The sequence below is a fragment of the Heloderma suspectum genome, chromosome 2, assembly GCF_057233095.1.
Source record: "Heloderma suspectum isolate Gila_16-S chromosome 2, 16-S_ref, whole genome shotgun sequence".
In the NCBI taxonomy this organism is placed as follows: Eukaryota; Metazoa; Chordata; class Lepidosauria; order Squamata; family Helodermatidae; genus Heloderma; species Heloderma suspectum.
Genome location: NC_139459.1, coordinates 126,636,368 through 126,663,254, shown reverse-complemented (window position 1 = coordinate 126,663,254; position 26,887 = coordinate 126,636,368). Strand labels below are relative to the sequence as shown.

General features: G+C 44.3%; 1 protein-coding gene and 1 long non-coding RNA gene across 3 annotated transcripts; one reads left to right on the top strand and one right to left on the bottom strand.

Moving 5' to 3' along the window:
• Nucleotides 1–1,531: 1,531 nt before the first annotated feature.
• Nucleotides 1,532–14,236, bottom strand: LOC146352724 (uncharacterized). Of its 2 annotated transcripts, XR_014787823.1 has the most exons (6): nt 14,094–14,221; nt 13,818–14,010; nt 5,354–5,519; nt 3,947–4,072; nt 3,101–3,188; nt 1,532–1,950 (listed from the first exon to the last, which is right to left on the bottom strand). It is a non-coding gene; the product is annotated as an uncharacterized LOC146352724 (long non-coding RNA). The 2 variants fall into 2 exon arrangements; XR_014787822.1 differs by lacking the exon at nt 13,818–14,010 and having other exon boundaries at nt 14,094–14,236.
• Nucleotides 7,321–26,720, top strand: ALDOB (aldolase, fructose-bisphosphate B). Its single transcript, XM_084834729.1, has 9 exons — nt 7,321–7,386; nt 17,844–17,960; nt 18,612–18,823; nt 20,237–20,291; nt 20,759–20,919; nt 21,091–21,174; nt 22,450–22,624; nt 23,794–23,993; nt 24,220–26,720. Exons 2-9 carry the CDS (start codon nt 17,849–17,851, stop codon nt 24,313–24,315), a joined length of 1,095 nt encoding a protein of 364 aa, XP_084690855.1. The 5' UTR covers nt 7,321–7,386; nt 17,844–17,848; the 3' UTR covers nt 24,316–26,720.
• Nucleotides 26,721–26,887: the final 167 nt, after the last annotated feature.

Sequence of the window (26,887 nt, the reverse complement as noted above, 5' to 3'; positions counted from 1 at the left end):
GAATAAATATATCTGAAACTATAGATCTCACAGGGTAAAATCTAAAATATAACAGCACAATGCAGCTTTATTAAATGCTACGTTGGGAAGCAGAACAAAGTTACTGAATCTTGCCACATTCAAATTGTGCTTGTAATAGTTCTCTGCCTCTCTCAAAGGTCTGCGATGGAGCTGGCAGTTGGGAATAAGGAAAGGAGACCATATTAACAAGGAGCATTCATAATTATTAATTAACAGAACTATCAGTTGATGGACTTCAAAATGGCTTTGCAATAGACAACAGAACACAGTGATGTGACAGGAAAGAGACAATGTGTGTGGAGACAGAGGAAAAGCAGAAAGGTTCGCATTAATAGTAAACTAGAGTATACTTTAATCCTAACAGACCAGACACACTCTTTCTGTGGTCAGCTAACACTTCATTTTCATGTGCATGCCACAAACAAGCATGCATAATCCATCCTCCCCCACCCCCCAATAGTAAGTTGGGCCTTCCAGTGAAGCACAGATAGTTGCTAAGGTAGGTGTGAGCCCTCCAGGATACAGTGAAAGTTTTGTGTGGACATTGACTAGGCTAGGAGGGAGTGCAGTAACCAAACTACCGAAGAGGAGCAATGACAGACAAATGAGGTATCAGGTACTGAAGGACAAACAGAAGCAAATTTCGTTCTGAGGTGAGCCAGCTTATTTGAAGAAAATTTACTTAGTGGTTGATGATCCAGCTTGCCATTTCAATCTGCAGCCTTGAAAAGAACAATGTCTCCCATGACTTCTGTTCTCAGCAGGAGATTGCAGGAAAGTTAATGCCTCTGTAGTGAGATACTAGCCTTCTTGGAATGAAAACACAAAGAATGTCCCTGAATGGAAAATTGATGGGGTGAGGTGTAGACTGCATTTGTTTTTCCCAGCATGTCCTGGAATATATCCTGGAAACCTTGCAAGGCAACAGCTGTGTTTCTTTCTCCAGCAAATCTTGTTTTACATCAATATCAGAGTCAACCAGTGTGGTTGTTTTCTGCAAATAGTTACACATGGTTAAAGTTTCACTATCACAAGTAGTGGTAGCATTTGCTAGCACAAGACATAGTGATGGCCACCAATTTTGATGACTTTAAAAGGGGATTAAGCAAATTCATGGAGGATAAGACTATCAATGGCTATTAGTCATGATGGCTATATACTACCTCCAGTATCAGAGGCACTACAACTCCCATAATCCTAAACCATTGGCTGTGCTGGGTGGGACTGATGGAAGACATTTAGAGGGCCCCATGTTGGAGAAGGCTCATCTGCAATGACTGGAGGCATGTCTCCAGCATATCAAACATGTCTTTCTCAATTCTGTAGGAAGATACCAGGGACTGAACCTAGGAGGTTTTGCATACACAGCATACATTCTACCGCTGAGCTACAGTGTTTCTCCAAAGAGTTTCCTAGCAGCTATTCATCCTATGAGCACCGCAGGCTCCGTGCAGCAGCCCAAAGAACTGGACTGCAAATTATTATTCAGCAAATGATCAGTCAGTTCTTTACAATTAATTTATTCAAATTCATCTGCAAGGATAGCGTGCTTGCAAGGATGCACAACTCTGTACACAATGTTGGAACAATTTAACACTCAACACCACCTTTTCAGGTATGTCTTGTTCTACCACTTAGGGCATCACATCCCCCTGCCCCCCCCCCCCGCCTGCATTTGGTGAATTATGTCTTGGCTGCACATTTAGATGTTGTACAATAGGTGGAATAACTTTGTCCTAGCGTGTGGTTCTCCCTTATGAAGGCAATTCAAGGCTTCATAAACACTCGCTGTGGGAAGTTGAAAGACAGATGACATTCTTTTCTTCTGGCTGTTCAAAGGTTCGCACTGTGATTTTTAATTCCTGCTGGGTTGTCGTGGTTCAGTTCAGGAGCGTGAAGCCAGAATTGTCACTCAGGGAACATACCAACCTGGGGGAGTTTGTGAGAGTTAAGAGACATTCTGTAAAATTTATTTCCCTCATGTCTTGGGTTCTCCAGAAATCTGATCTTCCCATCTTCTCCAGAAATTCTTTAATGTCAAAACACAAGAAATGAATAGCACACCCCAGAACATTCAGGACACTGCATGCCTTTGAAAGGGTAAGGCAGCGCATTGCTCAGTTAAATCTGTCTGTCTGTCTGTCTGTCTATCACTGCATTGATAAATAAATGCAGTGATAAAGGCATTCCCTTCCTTTTCCCCTCTTGCAAGGAGCCCAAAGTGGCTTACGTGATCCTCCTCCTCTCTATGTTATCCTCACAACAACCCTGTGAGGTAGATTAGCCTGAAAATCAGTGACTGGCCCAAAGTCACCCAGTGGCCAAATAGCGACTAGAACCCAAATCCCTTGAGTCTCAGTCCAACTCTCTAATCACTACACCGCTCTGGCTCTCTACAATTTATGAGAACAACATATATATATTTTCTTAAAGTATGCCTTTTTATTTTTTTGGCAGCAGCATATAGATTCTTTAAAGCAGTAACTGCAGTGTGTGCCCAATAGTAAAACTGTGTGTACCAGGGCCGTGTTTCCACAAAAACAGAAGGGCGAAGCAAACAAAGGAATACCGGAGTTTTCATGAAATCAGCATGGTTCTGTGCATGGCTCCACAAAGGACTGCACTGCACCATTATACATCGCTGACAGAAACATACTTCTGGCTGGGGTGGGGAGACTGGAGGTGAATGTCACCAGACTGGCAGGGGCTGCTCAACCAATAGGAGAAGCTCCCCCCTCCAGGCTCTACTCCACAAAATGGCAATCTTGGGAACAAGCCTCATTAACCACAACAGGATTTACTTCTGAGTAGACTTCCCAGATCAATGCCCCATTCCACCCATTTTTTCCCTTTCTCTCTAATTACCAGGCTACCGCATTAGCAGGCACCCCTGAATAAATGCACTATCGTGCGATAGTGCAAATGCGTGATACTGCATTTTGGGGGACAAGCCTCTTTGACTACAACAGGAGTCAGCAGGCACCCCTGAACTAATGTGCTATCACGCAATCGCACAACTGTGTTAGCACTATTTTGTGATACAGTGATAGCGAGATACTGACATAGAGGGTATACATACTGATGAAAGATCTGTGCAATGGTGTTATAATGAGATAGCGCCTTGGCGTGTAATACGAAAGCTGAACTGTGAAGCTTGCGAAAGGGGACTGAAAGACACAAAAGAATATTAGCCATGGATCCTCCCCATGTGTAGTTCTGGGGAAGTGACCTGACATAAAACTTATTTTCAGGCTGTAGTGGGAGCATTTGCTTGCCTGCAATAGCACACTTATATGCACTAGTGATCTTGTGCTAATTTTCAATGTTTTTTTTTTTTTTTAAAGTTGGTCCCTTGGCATCCTGTTCCAAAACAGCGTTGAAGCTTCCAGAAAACAGGGAGGGAAAGGGTTGGGTCAGTGAGGTCACGGGCAGGTGAGCAACACCCCCCACACACACATGGGCAGGACTATGATACCAACTCAAGTGCAGGTGATGGAACACACCCCAACAGGACCGTAACCGAGAAGAAGTAAAGAGGAAAAGTCGGACGATAACCAGTCTCAGAAGAACTGGTTTTTCCTCAATAAACTCAGGGACGCCTACTGGATGGCCACAACGTCATGTAAACTGTGCGACCTCAACGTGTAGCCAGGCTGGAGTAAATCACCGGTGGAAACACACCCCAGGAAAGAACTTAAAATTTTGTCCCCACACAATGCAAATTCTGCACCCAGAAAAAAAACTCAACACTGCAACCAATATGTATTATGCACATGAGGAAATGTGCACCATGTATTCTAGCTGTACTAGTCATGGAAAAGGGCAAGGATTGGAACCATGCAGGACTACTGGTCCCACTCCCAGTCATTGGAAATCTTATACTGCCACCTCTCTGGCTTCTGAGGTTTCAGCAGACATTACTCACACACTTGCATATGTATCTTTGCAATCGTTGCTTGGTTTTAAAATGAAGGCTGAGATTCTGTAGCCAGTCCCACATTCTGCAGATTTTCTGTAGTCCTGTAGAAGTGTGGCAAATACACTGCTTTACCTAGAGATTTATGTGGATAAAAGCATATTGGAAAATATTTTCTCAATCATAATTTCAAGTCACATTCATGGATTAGGGGTCTTGCTTGTGAGTCAGCAGACAGACACACACACACCCTTCAAGCATTTTGCATTTTAATTATAAATGAAAGCAGGGCTGACATCAAGGGAGGCATGGTCAAGGGCCCACACCCCAGCAGGAGCCCACTGACAAGAGCCCCCTGGACTTGCTCCCCCTCTTCACCATGGCAACCTGCTTGTTCACCTGCCTCTTGGTCTGGCCCAGACCATAGTGGTGGTGAGAAAGAGGAGCAGTAGATGCCATGGCCACCTTGCTCATTGGCTGTCTGCCAGTCAAGCAAGCAAGGGGCAGCAATGATTTATTTTATTTATTTATTTATTAGATTTATTAGCCACCCATCTGGCCGGCTACCCAGCCACTCTAGGTGGCGTACAGTACAAATAACAACATGAAATACAACAAATTTACATAATCAACTGAACAAAACAACATTGCTCTAAAAAACCCTAACCCACCCCAAATGCCCACCTGAACAGCCAGGTTTTCAAAGCCTGGTGGAAGCTCACCAAGGAGGGGGCATGGCAGAGGTCACTAGGGAGGGAATTCCACAGAGTGGGGGCCACCACAGAAAAGGCCCTCTTCCTAGTCCTCACCAGCCTAGCTGTCCTGGCAGATGGGACAGACTGAAGGCCTTCTGAGGCCCATCTCATTGAGTGGCATCCCTGGTGTTCCTGGAGGCGCTCCTTAAGATAGACTGGGCCGGAACCAGATAGAGTTTTAAAGGTCAATGCCAACACCTTGAATTGGGCCCAGAAAACAACTGGTAACTCGTGCAACTCCTTCAGCACTGGAGTGATGTGGTCTCACCGACGGCTGCCTTTAATTAGGTAGGCCACCACGTTCTAAATGATGAGAAAGAAGGGCAATAGCAGCAAGAAGGAAGACTTGCTGAGGGAGGGGGCTCACTGAGGGTGACTTGCCCAAGGACCCTCAGAAACCTGAAGTTGGCATTGCATGAAAGTATAGATGGCACAACACAGCCATAACTAAGCATGTTACCTTTCCATCAGTTTCAAGAGGAGCACAAAACACTTGCTAAAATGTTTCCCACTGAAATGGATAGGGTTCAAAATGGTTGGTTGTGTTTTAATTTATTTATTGCAATTATTTATAGCCCATCTTTCTGGATACAAATTCTTCCAAGGTGGCTTACAAGTAAGATCAAAATATATTAATAAAATCACAATAAACAATACTGACAAGTATAAAAAGCCATCAGGATTCTTCCCGCAGGACAGCTGGTGCTAAATGGCCCTGGGGTGGTGGAGGAGGGAAAATCCATCTGGAACAGGAGCAGGTGTTTGGTGTTATCCTCCCTCTTTCTCTGCTGGAATCTTTCCCACAGGGCAAACTGTGGTAGATGGCCCTGTGAGGGAGGGAAAAGATGAGCTGGAGCAGGCCCTGAGGTCTTCTTTGCCTCCCTCTGCCTTCGCAGGCTTGTGCTCAGATTGTCTTTGGTTTTTATTTATACCTATGAGTATTTTGACCATGTATAAAATTGGGGAGGGGGAGGGGGAGGGGGAGGGGGAAATAAACAATACGGATATATTTAGCTGCTTCTAGCACAATGTTGGTGCTAAACAGCTGTTAAATGGTTGTTAGTAATCACTCATACAGGGCAAAATCCTCCGGGCAACAGTTCGATTTAATGGTACATGAGGAGGAAAAATGTTACTGACAAGTAATGCTGGTTCTTTCCATGTCTCTAGAAGCCAGCTGTTGTTTGCATGAGGGCTAAAGATCCTGCCTGCCTCTTGGATCATGTAGGGAGAGAACTGTGTCCTAGCAAACATTGCATCTCTGAATGAAAATAAGGTCTAGTGTTCAAGGCCACCAAAGTGCTGCATCTGAGACTATGCTGGCTGAACAAAATCCCTGGGCTCCAAGCGTCCAGTCAATCGCAAACAGACACAGACACGGGGAGCGACTTGGAGTGCAGGGGAGTCAGGCAGAAATACATGGCTTTTTCTCGTGCAATGAATGCAGCTTTTATGTGACTACTGGGAGTGATTCAAAGGTCTTTTCCCCATCCAGTGTGAGCAAATTGCATATTCCCAGCACATGGATATATTTCATTAGATGTACATGCACTAGGAAGCTGATTAAATGTGCAATGAAAACACACGTGTAAATGTCACAAGACACAATAGGGTTGGAAATGTTTATTTTTACAATGTTTTTTTTTTAATGGCTCTGAGCATGCACAAGATGCCTTTCTCTGCACTTAGAAAGAATCAAATTTGAATGGGGAGGGGAAATACACAGAAAAGCTAAGTGGTTTCAAGAATATGTAGAGTACATGTTATGTCCTGAGAATACACAAACAAAACCCATTTAAAATTTAGTTTTTAGTTTAGTTTTTGTGAACTGCCTAAAGAGCTTCAACTATTGGATGGTATATAAATGAAATAAATAAGAAATGGCACTGTACTTAACATAGCCCTAGGAGTACACACAGATACATATTGGAAGGACAGGATTCCCCCCAAACCATTTCCATGTATACTTGAACTAATGCCTGCAAAACTCCAAACAGAACTTGTAAAACATTGTCGGAGTTTCTTATTGACTTCCTAGAACTCTGCCTTTTCTACAGGACAGATTACAGAGGCTCCCAAAACTAATAGTGACCTAAATAACAAAGGACAGCAAAAATAAACCCTAAATAAAATAAAACTAGCAACCCCACAGATATGTTGCATGCTAATTCCTACAGTGAAGAGCTTTTTGTAATGACTTGCATATAAGCATGTAGGCAGGTAGCATTTTGTAACATTCATGCTGCAATCCTATGCACACTTACCTGGGAATACATGGCCATTGAATTCAAGGGGCCTTACTTCTGAGTAGGCATGTATAGGATTGTGGTGACAGCCTTGTTGCAAAAACTCTGTTTTTTGTCTTGCATGTGTATTACATCATATATTACATGTCAGTACATAGGTAGGAAGACTGTGTATGTACATATACGGGGGGGGGCAGGGGGAGGGGGAGAGAGGCACATCTTATTGGCTGAGCACTGTCACATTTCAGCAGCCAATCAGAGCTGCTGAGCATTTTACACCTCTCCAACCAGCTTGAAGAGGAGGAAGAGAAAAAAAAGGGGGAAGTTAACTAGTAACATTACACGCAAAGGTATAAAATGTTTCAGCGTTGCAGAATTTGACCTGTTTGACTGCAGCCACCTCACCAACAGGAACATCTGGTAGAGGCCGAGACAATCTACCCAAACGGTATGTGGCATTGAATTAATGTGTGTTCTGAAAAGAGCAGAGAGAAAGTGTGTGTATCTATGCGCTTGCGTGAGTGGGTGTGTGAGAAACTTGTGTACTGGATGTTTGTATGTTTCCCTTCTACCAACTGTGGAAACCCCCTGTAATCCTATGAAAGCTTCCTTTGGGAGTAAGCCCACGCAACTCAATGGAATTTCCAACTATACATGATAGTGCTGATATGCTGCATTATGTTGCTATAAGTCAGCGTAAAGAAACTTTGTAGCTTTTGTTGGTGTTAACCTATCTTTCCTTCTTAACAAATGACTTTTTTTCAGAGGACTTCTCAGAAATATTCGTATAGCCTTGATATTGACTGTTTAAACAACTAATTCAATCACATTTTCCCCACTGTTAGTATGAATGATGCCCAGTCCACTACCAATAAAGTGCTTGTTGGTTTTTAGCATGATTCCTAATATCTAGGACTAAATTCCTCCAAGAGAAGAATTCTATTATGTCCTCTTTAGCAAAGTGCTGTGTCCATGTACAGGCACCCACTGTGCCTAAGTGGTGGTGGGTTAGGATATGAAAAGGGGGTTTCTGCTATCAGCAGCGACCCTTTCTTTCCCCACCCTCCTTTTAGGCACAAGGCTTGCACAAAAATAGAGGGGATGACCCTTCACCGCTTAAAGCAGGGGTGGGGAACCTGTGGCCCTCCAGATATTTCTGGACTACAATTTCTATAATCCCTGATCAGTGGCCACGTTGGCTGGGGCTGATGGGAGTTGGAGTCCAACTGCATATGGAGAGCACAGGTTCTCCACTTCTGGCTTAAAGGATGCTAAGAGAGAGGGAATTGGACTCTGTGGGCATGCTTCCATGGAGTGCATTTCCATCGCCTGACTTGTGTAAATTTCAATACCAGCTTGTTATCTTTAACAGAGACTGCAGAAAGGGTTTTTTTGCCCACAAACTGGGGTCCAGTAAGAGAGAACCAATTGCTCTAGTAACTGTGAGCTATTATCATTAGTTACAGAAATACAAAGGCCTTTGATAGTCCTGCTGCCTTACTTTTTTGCTATTCTTTGTAATCAGCAGCCCAGGGCCATACTAAGCCCTGAACACACCCACCCTTCTCTTGATCCCTTGAGTGTGTCTGAAACAGTTTTCCTATAGGAAGCAGTGGTGCACCTAGGGCTGGATCCTCAAGGACCAGCCAGAGAGTGGAAGATGATAGGGCATTGGAAACAGTCAGCACCTGGGCCAACGTGGGCAAGCTAGGGCCCACTGGGGCTGACTCTGTTCACCACAGCTTCCTTCCTTTAAAAAATATTTTCGAGTTGGGAGGCAGCCCACTGGGCTTGTACATGGTTACAGGTGCTCCTTTTATTATTTGAACCAGAAGCCAACTCCAGTTTATTCCTGTAGTCATGATGGTGCTATAAGTGAGTTTAAAATGCAAAATTCCACATGCTCACAGAATTATTTTTTAATTTTTTTAAAATATCAGGGCTGGCAAAGTTTTTGTTTTGCTTTTTTTGCTCTGACATATCAGGAATACTGAAGCAGTTGGAAAGCATGGAATGGCAATGGTGGAGGGGGAGGAAGTTAAATATTAGTTGTGTGCTTCACAGCTAAAGGCTGTCTAAAGGGAGGCCCCCATAAGATCATAAAGTCCAGTGCCTAAAATTACCTAGCTGCACTCTCTATGGGATATGTTCATATCCCGTAGAGAGAGGAGCTTTCCTGTTGCCAAAGCTCATTCAAAGGATTCAGCTCTCCTAGACAGAATGGAGGAGCTGTCTCCCGACACAAATTGTGCATGCAGCCCAGAATCCCCTGCCTCATTGCTGAGGGTTGTGGGGCATACACTTCAATCATGCAAGGAGCTGGGAGCCCTAGAAGCAGCACAACGGCCCAGAATTTTGCTGCAAACTAGAGGTCACGTGGTAAATCCATGATCAGGTCTCCTGGTAGCTTTATTTGCACATGGGGAGGGGGGTCCATTTTGGATTGGGGCCATAGTCCTGGGGTGGGGCTAACCGCTTCCCACTGTGCTTCTTCTGTGATTTAAATTGTCTGCTATTAGCTGAGTTGCTATTAGCTGTGGAGCGGGAGATGACATGTGCCCTGTAATGTTGCACTTGTCTTTCCCCTCAGTCGGTAATAGCAGCTTTTTATTGGAGGTGATTTCTGTTGGAGAAACAGTATGGAATGGAATGGAAAGGTGAACCCCCCCATCCCCCAGTGTTGTGCCCCCCAAACCAACCCCACTTCCCCCAGGTGAATACTTTTATCTAAAGGAAGAAGAAAACATCAGAAGGGCCCTGTGAGGTGAAGCCTAAAAGCTTCTGCAATACAAGACAGGATTCTGAGGTACCCTATCCATTCTTTGGGGCATGCAAGCCTGCCCTTTATGCTTTATGGCTGTACTTAATTTTTTCCTAGAACCCCAAGATCCACCACAGTCAGGTGCAAAAGGCCAGGAATTAGTTTTGAATACCAGAACTGAACTGAGCCTAGAGTCCTTCTACACAAAAATCCTGGCTGCCCCAAGCTTTCTACGTTTTGGCAGTGGAATTCAGGATGGCGGAGGAGGCAGGTCATTTTGTTGTTGCTATTGCAAAACAATTGGGAGTTGGCAATACTTGGCTGTCTACTGTAAATCATCCAGAGATTTACCAGCAGATCCAGATCTACCTTCCGCCTACCCCTGCTTTATTAGAGTCAAGGGTTGCAAAATCTATTGGGAAAACAAATCCTATTTATCCCTGTGTATACACACAGAAAGTTCTCGGATCTTACTATATGCATACACATGCCGGGCCTGTACAACCATTGGCCCACCCAGCCAAACTGGCAACCAGCCATGTGCTGTAGCATATTTTTGAAGTGCCAGGAAATCTACCAAAAAGAAGGTTTACTGAACCTCAAGTGGACTGCTATTCTTAGCTGTTGGGCTCTGTTCGGTGAGTAACGGGTTGTGTGCATTCCTAGAAAATTACACCCTGACCCTCCTCCTGCTACAGCTGTTCAGTAGGGTTGCTCTAAAGTATGCCACATTCCCCAGCTATTAAAACAGGCTCCCAGCCAAGTGGCTTACTACAGTACAAACTGGCCTGAGAAGCCTTTCGCAAGTACGCAACTTCCTCTCCTACCATCTTCCCTAACCTACAGTATTCTAGCGGGCTGCTCTTTGTCAAGCTTTAGAGGTTAACTGTCAGGAGTGCTATTTAGGAAGGGTAGGGGGTCTTTCCATCCATCACTCTTTCAAACCACATGCGACTATTCCTTAGGAGCACAAGTTTCTATACATGGACTGACTTTTGTTTATGGCCTATGAATTAGCTGCACACACTGAAGGCACAAGTCTTTTCGCTTTAAAAATGCTGTTGATAACTTGTTGTTTTTTTAGGTTGATAACAATCCCAGAGTTATGCAGCACTTAAAAAAAAACATTTTCAACAATAGGTCTCAAAATATGCTGCTTTGGGATGTATTTTAACACGGAATGTATCCAAGAGTAAGAGCTGCAGAAGCTGCCGAGAATTTTCCCCAACACTGAAATCTGAAATGATGCCCACGCACTTTCATTTTGCACACAATTTTAGAGATCTCTCTAAAAAATATCTGTGTGGTACACAGAAGCAGCAAAGGATGCAGATGTGAAGGGTAGGAAAAATAAACTAAGGAAAGCAAGTAAACATTTCCAAGACTGTACCACTTCAAACTGCAGGTGCTGAGAAAAAAAATTCCAACATGCACATCCATGCACACAACTTGGACATTGCAGAGAAGGGTAGGTGAAACATCAGTATGAGTCCTGATATAGCATTATAAATTAAAATATTCTTTATTTATTTAGCCTTTCCCAAGTCTAGTGTCTCTGTCTCTGTCTCTCTGTCTCTCTCTCTCTCACACACACACACACACCTTTAGCAGTGGTAGCGGCAGCAGCAAATAATGCAATATCTTACTTGTGCAAAGCAAGTAGGACAGTAAAACTCTGGAACTCTACCCAACTTGCCATTTTAGGACCCCTTTCCAAACCCTTTGTTGCAGGGTTTCTCCAGTGCAACGTTGCATAAGCGGTACATATTAATGCCGAAATGAAAAGGGACATTCCAAAGTGCATTAAGCCCTTTATTCCACCTTCATAATTCAGTTATCAATGTGCGGGCTTCCCTCCCTGAAAGAGTTGTCCAAAGTGATCAGATATTTTGGTACGTTTTGGGCCTTCCAAGGCCAGTGCTTTTGCCCTATCTTTCAGCCTCTGTAGTACCAGGGAGAATCTGTCATTGCCCAGTGACGCATAGAAGGGGCCCCTCTGCTGTCTTACACTGCACATTTCTTGCGGCACAAACGATTAATCCCTAACCGTGCCTATATACCAGCGGTCCCCAACCTTTTTGGCACCAGGGACTGGTTTCATGGAAGACCATTTTTCCACGGACCGGGAGGGGATGGTTTTGCTGGCGGACTTCTGGCCACTGGGACGTAATGGTGTCTGTGTAATGGACGCCATTTGCATCCCAGTGGCCGGAAGTCCGCCAGTGGCTGGAGCCGGCTGGCAGCTCTGCGGACTCGCTGTTGAGTGGAGCTGGCCAGGGCCGGCAAGGATTCCGGGGAGGAGTGATGGATCGCCTCCCCCCGCCCCCTGCGGACCCAAGGTAAGGGGGTTTCGCACACCCCTATGGCCTGGTTCCTAACAGGCCACGGACCGGTACCAGTCCGTGCCCCAGGGGTTGGGGAACCCTGCTATATACCACACTCTGCCTCCTTTTCCTCAAAACAGTCTCTCACCCACTACACACACACACACACGCATGCACACACACCATTTGGGGGGCTCTCTTCCCCCATGCAGTCAAATACTCATTCAAAATTTTTCCTTTCAACAAACTTATTTGCAACTGTGTATTATACAGGTACATTGCAAATGGCTACAGCTCCCACTTAGTATATACTCAATAAGAAACCTGGATTTTCTTCTATGTAATGTGCAAAATGGCCCTTGGTTCCCTTACAAGAAGACTTAATCCAGCATGTTTAGTAGGCAAACACTTTTTCTTCAAGGCTACAGAATAAAGCACTATGAAGATTAAAAAGCTCATGGGGTCAGTTATTTATTATGAGCTGCACCCTTTCATCAGGTGACAGGACAACTGATAAGCAGTCTATAGGCCTCAGGTTGCTTCACGCATGAGTTGAAATGGAGAATGCTGGAAGACTGCTCCTTAAAACAATCCCAGATGTGAGGAATCCTTGCAATGAGGGATATTAAGACATTAAGCAATGTCAGTTCCTGCCCTCATTACACTCAACCCCCTCAGCAGGTGCAGAACCTCAGGCCTAGGCCAAATCTGGCCCTCCTGGGCTCCCAATCCAGCCCTCCACATTCTCCAGGTGGCCATGTCCCTTCTCCTAGTCACCCATTTCTCCCAACCACCAATTTGTGGATGGTTTCCTGACCTTTTGTGCAGTTTTCTCCCCATTCTCAAAGCTTGGGGAAGGCGTAGATCCTGGCAATAAGAGCTTTCAGCCAAAATAAACTGGAATTTTTGGCCTGGCCCCTTTTGCCTTTGGCCCTGCTGCCTTTGCTTTCGGCCCTGGAATTTACATGAAGCATTGGCCGTTAATAATTATTCCAGATTAATAAGCATGGACAATTTGGACTATTTACTGTTCCTCACACTGTGCAGTCGCAGAACTGCACCTTCGTTCGAACTCCCCACCTTCACCCAAGCCCACTCAAGTGCACAATACCTTTATTACAGGGGTGCACAGCCTACAGCTCTGGGTTCCCTGACCCTCCCCGCCTGCCACCAAATCCCCTCCCCCCACCAATTTCCCATCCATTGCACTGTTGCTACCAGAGATACAGATCACTCTGTCAGTGAGGAAACAGCAGTCTGTAGGAGGATCTCTGGGAGAAGGAGTAGAAAGCTTTCTGTATGATGATCACTGGGGGAGGGATGGTTTTCTCCTCCGGCTCCCCTAATAATCCTCATGCGGATCACTCTTTCCCCATAGCTGCTAGCAGCAAGGAAAGAGACATTTCTGTCAGGATCGCTGGGGTGTCCATGTGGCCCCTGACCCCCAAGCCAGCATCACATGCAGCCCTCAGGCCCACAAAGGTTGGGAACCCCTGCTGTATCAGGGCCAACCAAAATGCTGCAAAAGCTTGTGCACACTTTGGAGTTCTTCAGAACTCTTTATTAGGCTGAGCAGTACAAAAAAATGGGATGGGGAAGAACAGAAGTGTGTGTGTGTGTGTGTGTGTGTTTTAACACACAAATCACGCCACTGCCATCACACCACCACTTTTTAAGGTGACCTAAAAGGAACAATGTGCCAACCATTTTCACATTGTCCCTATTTCCCTCTCTTATTCCCCCAAACCCCTGCACTTTGGTCCACAATCTGTTGTAATATTAACAGAAGGCAACCTTTGTGCTGATGTCAGTGGAGATTTCGTTCTATTTCTTTCTTTTTGTTGCTCCTCTGCCCTAAACGAAGAGAAAAATGGCTAAATTCCAGTACTGTTGACAATTCGTGTCGATGTCCTGTTGTATCTCTGCCAGGGACTGAATTAGGCAAACAGCCTTGTTTGCTTAAAATGCCACTGACGTCTCTTAAATTCTGCCAAAAAAAAAAAAAAAGTTCCGTGAAACTATAATGCCTTTCTAGTTTTGAACCTTTTATGTTTGGAAAGTATTACTTACTTTAAAAATGGACATAATCAGCAGGTAGCACTTGTTCATCTCCTAAATGCTGTTGTGGGCAGGGGCAATAAGACTGGAGAGATTAACAACGTAGAGTGCAGTCCTATGTATGTGTAGACAGAAAAGTCCTACACACCCAGCATGCCCCAGCCATGGCTGTCTGGAGCATGCTGGGAGTTGTAGGACTTCTTTTCCATCTACACACACATAGGATTGCAGAGAGATCTCCATAAGACCATTAAGTTCAGAGCCTAAAATGATCTAAATGCTTCCCTCCTTGTAATCTGTAAAGCTCCATGAAATGAATGGCTGAAACGTATTTCTAGAATAACAGTGGTGTTAATCCCAAGTAAACGGAAATGCCAGCTTGCTACTAACTATTCGTGCTTTGAACACAGCTGTTTTCAAAGGAGGAGGGGAACACCTGAGCCACCCTGTCCTTTTGTTAGTCCATGAAACAGATCCTCCATATTCAGAGGTAATCTATCTCTGATGCTGCACACTAGGGATCAACTGGAGTAATATGAGAAGCATAGAAGAATGGCTGGTGCTAGTTGCCAGTTAGGTTGCAGTTTGGGAACTTAAGATCTGATGCAGAGAAGCACTCTGTGCCATTAGGGTGAGAATCTACAAAAGCCTGCACTTTTGCGCCTCTTGCAGATGTAGAACTTGGGACTCAATACATGGCCCACATTTGGATATGCTTTTTGGACAAGCTTTTCATTGGGATCAAAACCCTTCTTGAATGACCATAGGCTTGGTGTGCTTCCAGACAAGAATGATGTACCCCAGTTAACTCCTAGTACTTTTATATCCTGAACTGATTTTAGACTTAAATGGACCTTTAACCTGAACAATTACTTTCAAGTTTGATGATTTGGGCTTCTACTTCACTGTGTAGCCAAGGTGCACAGCTACTGCTTTACAACATCTATCCTATTTCAATCTGTTTCTTAATTTGTGTGCTTCTTGAGCAACAGAGAATCTCAATGGAACTTTCTGCCCCAGTAAAATTGGGCTTACGTTTGAGAAAAATGACACTGCACATTCGATTTGCAGTCCTTTTCCTAATAACGTCTAGCATGACTGACTTTTTTGTTGCACCCTGAGGTGATGCTTTCATTGTGATCCATCACGACCACATAATGTTCCTAATTAATCACCACCAGATCAGATCCTATTAGTGTATATATATGAGAAGCTGATAAAAATAAAAGGAAAATGCTGGGGGCCCTCTTCAAAACAAACATTTATGAACACTATAATTTAAAACTAAAAGACTTTTGCATTCCAGTGCAGCTGCACTGAATGGTTAAGATGAAGAGACAAGGGAAGAACTGTTGGGTAGCAAGTAGGCCTTGCTAGGTTTGTGCATGCTCCAGGTCCCAGAGACTCTTGTCAGTCAATACATTACTATTCTAGAAAAGGTGGCGGCTCACCTCCCCCCTGCCCCCAGCAAAGCAGAATAGTGGTCTGTAATGCAATCATGATTTTAGGAATCACTGCAGCTTTTGATGTCATAACAGCTGATGTCAAATAATGTGACCATCTAAATTAGCTTTTCCCAAGCTGGTGCCCTCCAGAGGTGCTGGACTACCGCTCCCATCATCTCCAGCCAGCATGGCCATTGGTGGGAGTTGTCCAACACCTCTGGAGGGTACCAGCTTATATAAGGTGAATATAAACTGTTACTTTAGCCAGAACCTGAAATTGCAGAGAAAGGCAGGGAAGCTTTCGCCATTCCATTCCAGATAGTAACATCAGGCATTAATGGTTAGCTGATTACACATCTAGCTGTCCTCCATGGGATACACAGAAATTAACCCATTTCCTATAAGCTCGAAAACTTCCCAGGTGCACATGAATACCCAGGAAAGAGTTAAAAACTATCCAGAGAAATGCATTAGCAAACACTGGGAAAGCAAGCCAGGCAAGAGAAGGGGTTTGTTAGCACAGGGGTTTATTATCACTGGGGCACAGTGTGTTCTATGTGGAAGAAGAGATAGTTACTTAGGAACGAACATCCTGATCTATGGTGGAAGAGAACTTTGCTGAGACTGCAATTATAGGTGCACTACTTTGGTCTAGTTTTTCAGTGGCCAGTCTGCCTACTCTGAGTCCCAGACTACACGTTACCTGCAGCCATGTCCAACTCTTCTTCTACTATATATTTTTTAAGGGAAACCAACTTCCATGGTGGCCACTTTCGACTGAAGAAAAGAGGGAGAGGGGCTGCTCTACCCTTTCACTTCTGGCCATCTACAATGTACCATAGTATGTACCATCTTCTGATGGTAGTACTTGGTTCTTCTGAGACATTGGCAAAATCGCAGGAAGCCCCTTCCAGTCTGACCAGTGCTTCTGCTTGCCTTTCCAGCATTGTGCTGTTGCCCGCTTCCATAGCCTAGAGCAGAGGCACTGAACCTCTTTCAGCCAGAGGGACAAATTCCATTTTGGAGAAGTTCTCTAGATTCCAGTGGTGGTGGGGCCGAAAGCTAAAGGCAGTAAGACCTTGAAGATACAAAATGCTGGTATTTTTGGCCCTGTGCCTTTAGCTTTATTCCTAAGGCTTAAGAAGGCTAATCCTTAGAGGTGGGTGGGACGCAGGGGCAACCCTGGAAGACTAGATTGGGGCCCCAGGTGGGCATGTGGTTCTGTACATGCCCACCTGGCATGTACAGAACCACAAATCTGCCTCTGCAGAAGTACTGTTATTTACTAGGAACTAGAAATGCTACTACATAGCTGTGGAGACCTCTATCTAAAGATGGCTCAAAAGACACCCTCACAAGGCTTAATGCCTCTAATATAATTTTTTTCAAGCCACTGTGCACAGGTTGACTCGATTTGAATTAGGGGAAAAAAACTCTTCTCATCGCCTCAGCAACAAGCATTCTTTTCACCATCCACCCTTATAAGGCACTGAAAGCAAAAGCCACCTCTGCAGCTGTAACCTTGCGTCTCAAAAGCAGGACAAGCTGAAAAGTTTGAGTGCCAATTCTAGCGTATCAAGGATCCAACACAAGTAAATACTGGTTGTCATTTTATCTTGTGTGTGTCTGATTATATTTCTCTATTGAGCAATGAAGTAATTTGGCTAGGTAATGTATGAGAATGAAATCACTTTATAATGTTTTTTCAGTTTTTTTAATTCTCAGATGTCCACATACTATATTGGGGAGGGATGGAAGGGAAGCCACGAACTCTTAGCCAATTCCCAGAGAACTTGGCATTTGCTGTTTTCTGGCATTCTTTCAAAGAATGCTAGACTAGGCAGACTTTGGTCCAATCCCACAAGGCACTACTTATGCTAAGCAAGAGTGCACACTCAGGATCACAATTTAGTCAAGCCTTAATTGTTAAATAATAATAAGTATGTATACTTGCTTTATACATTTCGAATACACTGATGGATGATGGGGATTCTAAGAAAAAGCAGCAGCAGCAAGTAAATTGCCCAAGACTAAAGTCAGTCTGCCCAGATGTACATGGTGCGTGATTTACAGAACATTTTATATTTTGGCTACATGAAGACTATTTGTCTAGACCCTATTTTTTGTTAAATTGGTTATATTGTGTGTGTGTGTGTGTGTGTGTGTGTTACAATATGTCCTCTTCATTGTTGTTTTTTTTACATATTTATTATTGTCTTATTATATTTTGTTGCTGCTGGAATGCAAAAGAAAACCTCAAATAGTTCAAAAATTGGATATAATTTATTAAAGTTTGGAACTGTGATTTTGCTTTCAGCCATCATGACCCACCAGTTTCCAGTGCTCTCTCCAGAGCAGAAGAAAGCCCTCTCTGACATTGCTCAGAAGATCGTGGCTTCAGGCAAAGGAATCCTGGCTGCAGATGAATCTGTGGGTGAGTTTTATTGAATGATCATCAATATGTTATTATGCCTTCTCAAGCTCCCCACCCTGTCCCTTTGAGATGATGAGGGAAATAAAGCCAAATACAACTTATTTCAATATTTATTCAAGAAGATGCTCCATTCACTGTAGGGATGACAACTATGTTCAGAATTGCCATCCACAGCCAAAGAAGGAAATTTAGAGGCTAGCTACACATTCAGCTCTGATCACATGGCACAGCCCTTCCTGGGCTGTACGCTTTGGATTGCAGGCAAGGGATAGCAAACTTGAACGCTCCACATCAAAAACTATCTGCGCATAGAAAACTATCACATTGGGAGGTCAGTCAGTTTTCTATGAGCTGGGAGTATTTTTGTTACATGAGAAGGCATTTTAGCATGAATTCCCACAATGCAATCTGAAGTGGTACAGCCCAGGAAGGACTATACCACTTGGTCATTCTGAACATGTACCGCAGCTATTAGAAATGGAGAAACAACTGAGCATGAGGCTTGAATATATGCCCCCAATACTCTCACGCTGAGTTCATTGAACCTGATATAAAAGTGTGTGGTGTGTGGGGTCAGGTAAAGTTGTTATAAATTGTGTGCCTTCTGAAGTGCAACCAACACAATCGCTGACATTTGATGGCTCTTCATAGGTACTATGGGTAATAGGCTGCAGCGCATCAAAGTGGAGAACACTGAAGAGAATCGCCGTGCCTTCCGTGATATCCTCTTCTCTTCAGATGCCTCGATCAATCAGCAGATTGGGGGAGTCATTTTTTTCCACGAGACCCTCTATCAGAAGGACAACACAGGAAAGCTCTTCCCAGCAGTCATCAAGGACAAGGGCATAGTGGTTGGAATCAAGGTAAATCATCTTCAAGATCCTTTTCTAGAGTTAACTGTAGAAAAGCAGAAACAGCCAGCTTATGGATGCATCTAGATGAGGTTATTACTGTGCAATTGCAGAATTTTGCACCAGGGTCCAGATGATAATGTCTTCCATTTGCAACTTTCTTGTGTTTTCCCACTGTTTCTTCCATCTTTTTTCTAACCACAAAAACATCAGTTAAGAAGAAAAAGATGGAACAGCTGCACAGTGGCTTTTGATTGGTAGTGGTAGGAGCTCTCTGTCTGGAAGCACCCTATGTCTGACTCTCCCTCTGTAGCTTTGACATTGCAAAGGAAGGGTTGCAGCCACATGATACTTATGAAAGCAGGGATCGTGTGGAATGGGAAGACTTGGGCCCCATCTACATGGGGGATTTATTCTGGTTCTACTGCGCCTCACAGACAATTGTGGCAGATGATGTTACCCCCACTCCGCAACAAGCGCAGGGTTTTCCACCCAGAAAGCCTCTTTTTTCGCAGAGTCGTTTTGTGCCGGATTTTCCCATTGTGGTGGATTCAGTGTGGTTTGGGAGTCTGTGTGACCTCAACTGGCTTTGGCACGGGCTGGGGGTAGCAGCACTGGTAGGCAGAAGGGAACGTTGCATCATGAAAGAGTGGACATGAGGACAGGTATTGGCTAAACGGGTCTACTCAGAAGTATCTCATTGTCTTCCACTGAACTACAGTGAGCACGCAAGAGAAGAGAGGGGTGGGGAGCAAGCCTATTGTTTTAAATCTCCGCTCTTAAGGAACAGCGAAGGTCCGCATAACTTTATTTTTAAAGGTGATAGCCCCCCAATGTCCCTTATTCCTGCCGAGAAAGGGTGGACATGAGGAGAGGTGTTGGCTAAACATGTCTACTCAGAAGTAACTCACTGTCTTCCATTGCACTTCACTGAACACAGGAGCGAGGAGAGGGGCAGGCAGCAAGCCTCTTCTCAATTGCTGCCCCACACCTACGCAGCTGATGATGTTCAGTTCTACTTGTGGGACTCCACCCACCCACCCCTAAATTAATGTGGTTTCAGATGCCATTTGCCCCGTGAAAGTGGTATTTTAAACAAATGTATACATTGCTTTACTGGCTACGCGTGCCGCCGGAGGAGCAAACCTGAATTCATGAAAATCTGGATTTAAACAGAATTGCTTCAGAAACCATCTCTGTGTACATGGGGCCTTGGTGCTGACATCCTAGGGGCCGTTTGGTTCCATTGCACAGCAGAACATGGGTAATGTGCAGCCAACCTGAAGTGATGCAGTTCACATAGATCAAGCATGCATCAGTGAGGTCAACGTTCAACCAATCCACAATTTATATGCAATGACCTTGGTCTTCCCAATATAGTCCTTTTGCCAGCCTTCAGCTAACGCTTGTGTTAAATATTCACAGCTGGATAAAGGCACAGCCCCATTGGCAGGAACAAATGGAGAAACCACCATTCAAGGTGAGCTATTTGTGGGTATCACAGGATGTTCATAAACATTTTAATGACTGAAGTGGAAGGGTCAGTCACAGAATGGTGCTAATCAGCATAGCTGTTTCTGTAGTCTTTTAGGTTGTGGGGGAGAACTTCACACAGGCACTAGAGGTAAAAAGAAAGACCTTGATACTGGGGGGAATGGAACAGTGGAGGCAGGTGACTTTTTTAGTCCAGAAAACTCAAGGAGTGAGGAAACTAGAGTATGTAGAAACACAATCAGGGAAAAAAAGAACTTAGGGTAGCAAGGAAGGTGACAGTCACCAGCCCCAGAAGCAGGGGTGTAGGACAGAGGCAATACTGACAGGCATTTCTATAAAGCAGTAAAATGCCTAAAGCTTCTGCAGAACTACTTCAAATTCCACCTCCTACCCTTGGAATGCAAAGCTTCTAGAATACATTAAGATACCTTTTCCTCTATGTTTGCCTTAAAGGTCTGGATGGCCTTGGTGAACGTTGTGCCCAGTATAAGAAAGATGGAGCTGATTTTGGCAAGTGGCGTGCTGTGCTGAAAATCACAGATACAACTCCTTCTGCTCTTGCCATCCAGGAGAATGCTAACACATTGGCACGCTATGCCAGTATCTGCCAACAGGTATAAACTGGGTTCAGTGTGTTTGCAATAGTTTGACTGGGGGTGTGGTAGAGGGCTGGGGCCTGTTACCATCTTTCCTTGATGATTCACTAATGACAAACATAGTGTGTGTCTCTCTCTTGTTCTCTCTCTCTCTCTCTTTTAATCTTCTCTTTCTCTTTTAATCTTCAGCATGGACTAGTCCCCATTGTGGAACCTGAGATCCTACCTGATGGAGACCATGACCTCCAGCGGTGCCAGTATGTGACAGAAAAAGTAAGAATGTTACCAGAAGTGAACCATGTTCCTGCACCACAATAAGCATAAACTCTTCCATGAAAAATCATTTCTAAACGTCAAGGCACTTTAGCAAAAATCTATCCCAAGTTGTCCAGAAGGAAGGAAGTTCAAGCACAATGAAGTTTAAGCCCATGCTGCTTGTTTCATTTATTTTAGAAACACATTGCCCTGCTCCTCCACGTCTCAAGGCCATTTAAATAATTGTCCTTGCTTGCAATGTAAACAGTGTCTCTGCTGTCTCTCAGGCCAGTACCTCTTTCTGCCAGACTAGGTTTAGGAGGGGCTTGTTTAAAATGCACTTTCCATTTTCAACGCAAGACTTGGTAGGGTCCAAGAGGTGAATCCAAGGAAGGTGGAAGTTTACTCACCTTTCAGGACCATATTGCATATAGGAATCAAAACCGAGAGGCTCTACGCAAGCCATTTTTGTAGTGAAAGGAGTAAACATGGAGGGTGGATTTTTATCTGTTAGTTCGAAAATGTACAGGCTGCCTTTCTCCCCAAAGGCAGCTAACAGATAACACTATAATTTGTAATTAAAATACAGCAGCAGCAGCAAAAAACAAAACAAAACACCAACCCCCAACCCCAGTTAAAAACACTAGGGCAACAACAATCATATTGGTTCAAAGGTTTGGCAAAATAAGAACATAAGAAGAGCCCTGCTGGATCAGACCCAAGGCCCATCTAGTCCAGTACCCTGTTTCCACAGTAGCCAACCAGATGCCTCTGGGAAGCCCACAGAAAGACATGAGCGCAATAGTGCCCTCCCGCCCATATTCCCCAGCAACTGGCACACAGCATCTCTGATGCTGGAGGCAATATATAACCATCATGACTTTGATAGCCTTCTCCTCCATGATAGCAGTCTTGACAGCCTGCTAAAGGCCTCCCCTGGGGGGCTAGATGAACCTCTGCAAGAGAGAATTTTCATCTCTCCTCCAGTGTAATATGTGTCTCTGTAGCTGGCCTAAGCCATACTGTATAGCCCTGGGCTCATGAAAGGAAGCAAAGACCATGCATACAGCAAGCAATCTTATGTAAGGATGCAGTCCTGAGCACTTACCTGGGAGTAAGCCCCACTGGATTTATTTTTGAGTAAACACGGCTAGGACTCCACTGTCGGTACTTCACTTCCACTTTATTTATCGTTTAAAATATTGTTAGGTTGCCTTTTGGGGCAGGAGTCCTCCCAAGGCAAATTACAACAACAAAACCCCATATACTAAAAACCCTCTTATTGTGTTCCAGGTGCTGGCTGCTGTTTACAAGGCCCTGAATGATCACCATGTCTATCTGGAGGGAACACTGCTGAAGCCCAACATGGTGACTGCCGGGCATGCTTGCGCCAAGAAGTACACCGCCGAAGAGGTGGCCATGGCAACAGTTACAGCTCTCCGTCGCACTGTCCCTGCCTCTGTGCCTGGTAATTTTTCATTCCTTACTATCTAGCAGCCTTCCTCAACCTGGTGCCCTACAGGAGTGCTGGACTTCAATTCCCATCAGCCCCAGCCAGCATGGCCAATGGGCACGAATGCTGGGATTTGTAGTCCAAAACATTTGGTGGGCACCATGTTGGGAAAGGCTGCTATACAGTACCGTGTGCTGCTTCCCCTGCATTTACAGTGCTCCGTCCAGATGTCCACGGCTCAGTTTCATCTAGTTCAGGGAAATTTTATTGAAGGATGTATTTCAGCACTCTGATCCGCTCTAAGGCCATTATATTTGTTTTGTCAGTAAATGTTTGATGTCACATTTCTTGCTGCCAGTCAGCTGATGGGTGAAGAGCCTGCACTGAAAAATATAGTGCTTCAGATGATATTGACTGTTCAGAAACTTCAGCTAGTGCAGAATGCACCTGCTTGTGGAGGCTAGGCGATCAGATCATATAATACCAATTTTGAACAAGTTACACTGGTTGCCAGTCCATTTATGGGCTCAATTTAAGTGCGGGTGATCAGCTTTAAAGCCCTAAATCAGCTTATTTGAAGGACTGCCTGCACCTAAATTAACCTGCCCAGAGCCCCTAAGATCAGCTGCAGAGGTCCTGCTCAAGGGCGATTCACTACAGTCCATCAGATTGGTGGGCTCAAGAGACAAGGCCTTTTCTGTTGTGGCCCCAACTTTACGGAATGTCCTTTGGTGCACCTGGCTCCCTTTATAATTATTTTTAAATGGGCCTTAAAGAATGGTATGTTTTGGTCCACTTTTAGTTGTATTAATGATGCTGGTTTATATATTATAAGCTGTAGTTTTAACTCTTGCTGATATTTTTACCTTTAGCCTGTCTTGAAATTGAATATTTATGATTTAGTTAGTTGCATTTTTATTTTTATTTATTGTTTTATGGGTTTATACTTATAAACTGCCTTGAGAAGGCTTGTGTCTTGGAAAGAGGTATAATATTTTAAATAATCACTCAGCCCTACCATCAATATATGCAAGGCATGACAGCTAGCGGGGTAGAGCCTCCCGTTGGGCTAGGCCCTACGCTGTGACGTAGACAGCATCATGATCAATCCAGCTGTCCCTCCAGCCCTCTCTCATCCCTTTGACACTTCGGTCTGTGATCTTGTGTTCTGATTCAAACTGCAGGCATCTGCTTCCTTTCTGGGGGCCAAAGCGAAGAGGAGGCTTCCATCAACCTCAATGCCATCAATCTGTGCCCTCTGCCTAAACCTTGGAAGTTGACTTTCTCATATGGACGGGCCCTGCAAGCTTCGGCACTCGCCGCGTGGGGTGGCAAACCTGAGAACAAGAAGGCTGCCCAAGAGGCCTTCTGCAAACGGGCAAAGGTAAGCCAGTGTCTTGGCAAAAGAACCAGAAATGAACGGGAGAAGTTTGGTTCTCAACTGAATTGGCAGTGAGAACGATACAGAAGTTAAGTACTTTGCTGCTGTAGTAAACTACTGCAGTGTTAAGACCATACTGGAGAACACACGCACTGTTTTGGTACTTTGCTTCTTGCCGGTTCTTTGTTTTCTAAAACTGACTAGCTGTTCTTTCTCTTTTCTTTTTCAGATTAATGGTTTAGCTAGCAAAGGCCAATATACCACTTCTGGCAAGACCAGCACAGCAGCCACTGAATCACTTTTTACTGCCAGTTACACATACTAGTTCACAAAACCATGCCGCTAGCTTGCCCCTCCTTGCAGCTGGCAGGAGACCGAAAAGGAAAGACATTGCCCACTACATCCCATGAGGAAGCTGCAAATAAAGGGATTGGGATAATAGGCACCACACTGCACACTTGTAATCCTTCAGCACAGTGGTAAAATAACGTCACTGCACCTACACATTCCAAAGGAATTGGACAGTTTTATGGACATTGGAGATCCTTCACTCACTGCCTTTAATACTCTTATTTGGACTGCTGGTTTTTTTTAGCTGGCTTCCATAGCTAACTGGCGATCTGGATAACTTCAGCCCCTACAGTGTTATCAATGAATAAAATTACCAGCTAACATAGAACAACAGGCAACATGAAATACCTTTTTCATTCCATGATGTTTTCAGTCCATAAACTGTGAATACATTTCCTGCCACCGTGGAAAGATTAAATGTGTATGCAACGTTACCCACATGTATAGCTGACACTCATTTCCTGTCTCATGGTATATTTGTCTTTGATCCTCAACTATTCCTTTTATTGGAGCGTTCTTGGAGGGGTGTGTGTGTGTGTTTTCCCAGGGAGCCAGCCAGCCTTAAGTGCAGTGAGCTGGGAGGCATGGCAGGTCCCTGACCCCAAAGTGGATGAAAATGGGGCTAGCATGGTTTGACTGGCCCAATGGATGAGCCATTATCCCTTCCCTCTTTTTGCATATGTAAGCTTTGGCCCTAAAACATTACGCCAGGAACAGCACAAATATCTCATCGTTATATATCCTGCCAACAATGTTTTCAGGGCCAAGTACCCCAGCAGTATTGTTTTTTTTTTTAAAGGAAGCAAAACTAAGAATTATCTTTTTACTTACCCCATTTGTATCCACCCTTCCAACAAGCCTAGGCCAGCATAAAAGGGGCTTATCTATTTGATGGTAACAATTCCCCCTGTTAGGCTGAGAGACAGTGGCTTGCAGGTTGTTAGGCCTGGGCCCATGGGTCCCCAGCCCTGAATTCATTTCCCAGGGCCAAGAGTGTCCATTGGTACTGATGGGATGTGGGGGGGGGGGGTTCTTAGCAGGGGGGAATTTTCAAAGGGATTGTAGCTGGGAAAGAAAGGATTAACTCCCTATTCCACATGCTGCAGCCCCTAGTTTTCCCTTGCATGGAAAGGGCCATAGCTATGTTGCAGAGCACCTGCTTTGCATGCAGAAGGTTCCAGGTTCAATCCCTGGCATCTCCTGTCCAGGCAGGAAAAACCCCTGCCTGGAGAGCCGCTGCCAGCAACACTGGGCTAGATGGACCTACAGCTTGACTCAGGATAAGGCTGCTTCCTACGTACCTATGGCCATTAAACTTGTGAGTGGCCTTGAGTTTCTTTCCAGGGTACAGTTGACTAGCTATGTATGGTGCTTCACCGTAATTGGAGGCTTGATAAACCTGCCTGGGACTGGAAAAATAACCCTGTCAAGTATATGATAGGTCACAATACAGCCATAGTTAGTGGGCTCCATTCATCTTGGCAGGGTTACAAGTGCAGGTCTAAAAGCCATAGGCACTGCTAATGTGTGGCGGAACTTTTAACAGAGGCTGCAGTACTAAGTACTTAGAAGTAAGACCCATTGAAATCAATGGGGCATTCCTGGGCAAGCGTAACAAGATTAAAACCGAGCTGAAAGCATCCTTCTAAGGTTTGGCACTAAATCACGTGGGATAGCTAAATAAGATCTCGGTGAGCTATTCAATTTGAACGCTCACTGATGTGCATGGAGTTTTCACTACTGTGCGTTAACAAACCATATTTGTGGTCACAATTAAACATCATCTGTAAACTTGCATCTATTTTGCTGTCAACATAACATCTAAGGCACAATCACTCAGAGGAGTGAGCTATTGGCCTTAAACATAATCTGAATCCATGATTTTCTACATGTTAAATGGCTGTACATTGCCTTGATGGGGTTTTGGTAGATAAGGCGGTATATAAATGTTAAGAATAAATAAATATCCGGAGAAGGAGAAAGAACAGTATGCTGCAAAACATAACCATGTACACACACATTGTGTCTGGAATGCTGCATGCAACGGGACCATGATATGAAAAGTAATACCTGGTGGGATCCCCACCCCTCTTAATTTTTCTTAATTTAGCAGATTATACAGCCACAGGAATGGTTTTGTTTCCCAGCTATTTATTTTTGCTTAACCTTGGTATGTGCTGGTGGACATTTCAAATCTGCCACTGCCTAAATTAATCAGCATGTGCAACTGGTTGCTTTAATTCAAATCTGTTAAAAACGTAGCAGCCTGTAACACAACAAGCAAACATACTATATAAAAAGTAATATTTAAAATATATTTTATGCACTGTTTAACATTTAATAAAATGTCAATGAAAAATAAAAACAGTACCCTGATCTAAAGGCCTGGCACAGAAGGCCTTGCCTCATCCACTTCTGCAGAGCACACAAAGTTATATTCTGCTTGCAGTCGCTAACGGAATTCTAAATATCCCCGCTAGTCCAAGATCATTTGAGGAAACTGACAAGTTGAAACGAAGTTATTGTCCAGCCATAATTTCATTATT

Bases quoted from the DNA above. Each gene is read 5' to 3' on its own strand.
- ALDOB (XM_084834729.1), top strand. From the start codon at position 17,849: ATGACCCACCAGTTTCCAGTGCTCTCTCCAGAGCAGAAGAAAGCCCTC. The intron at 21,175-22,449 runs GTAAGAATGTTA...ATTGTGTTCCAG, and splicing joins GCCAGTATGTGACAGAAAAA to GTGCTGGCTGCTGTTTACAA. The intron at 23,994-24,219 runs GTAAGCCAGTGT...TTTCTTTTTCAG, and splicing joins CCTTCTGCAAACGGGCAAAG to ATTAATGGTTTAGCTAGCAA.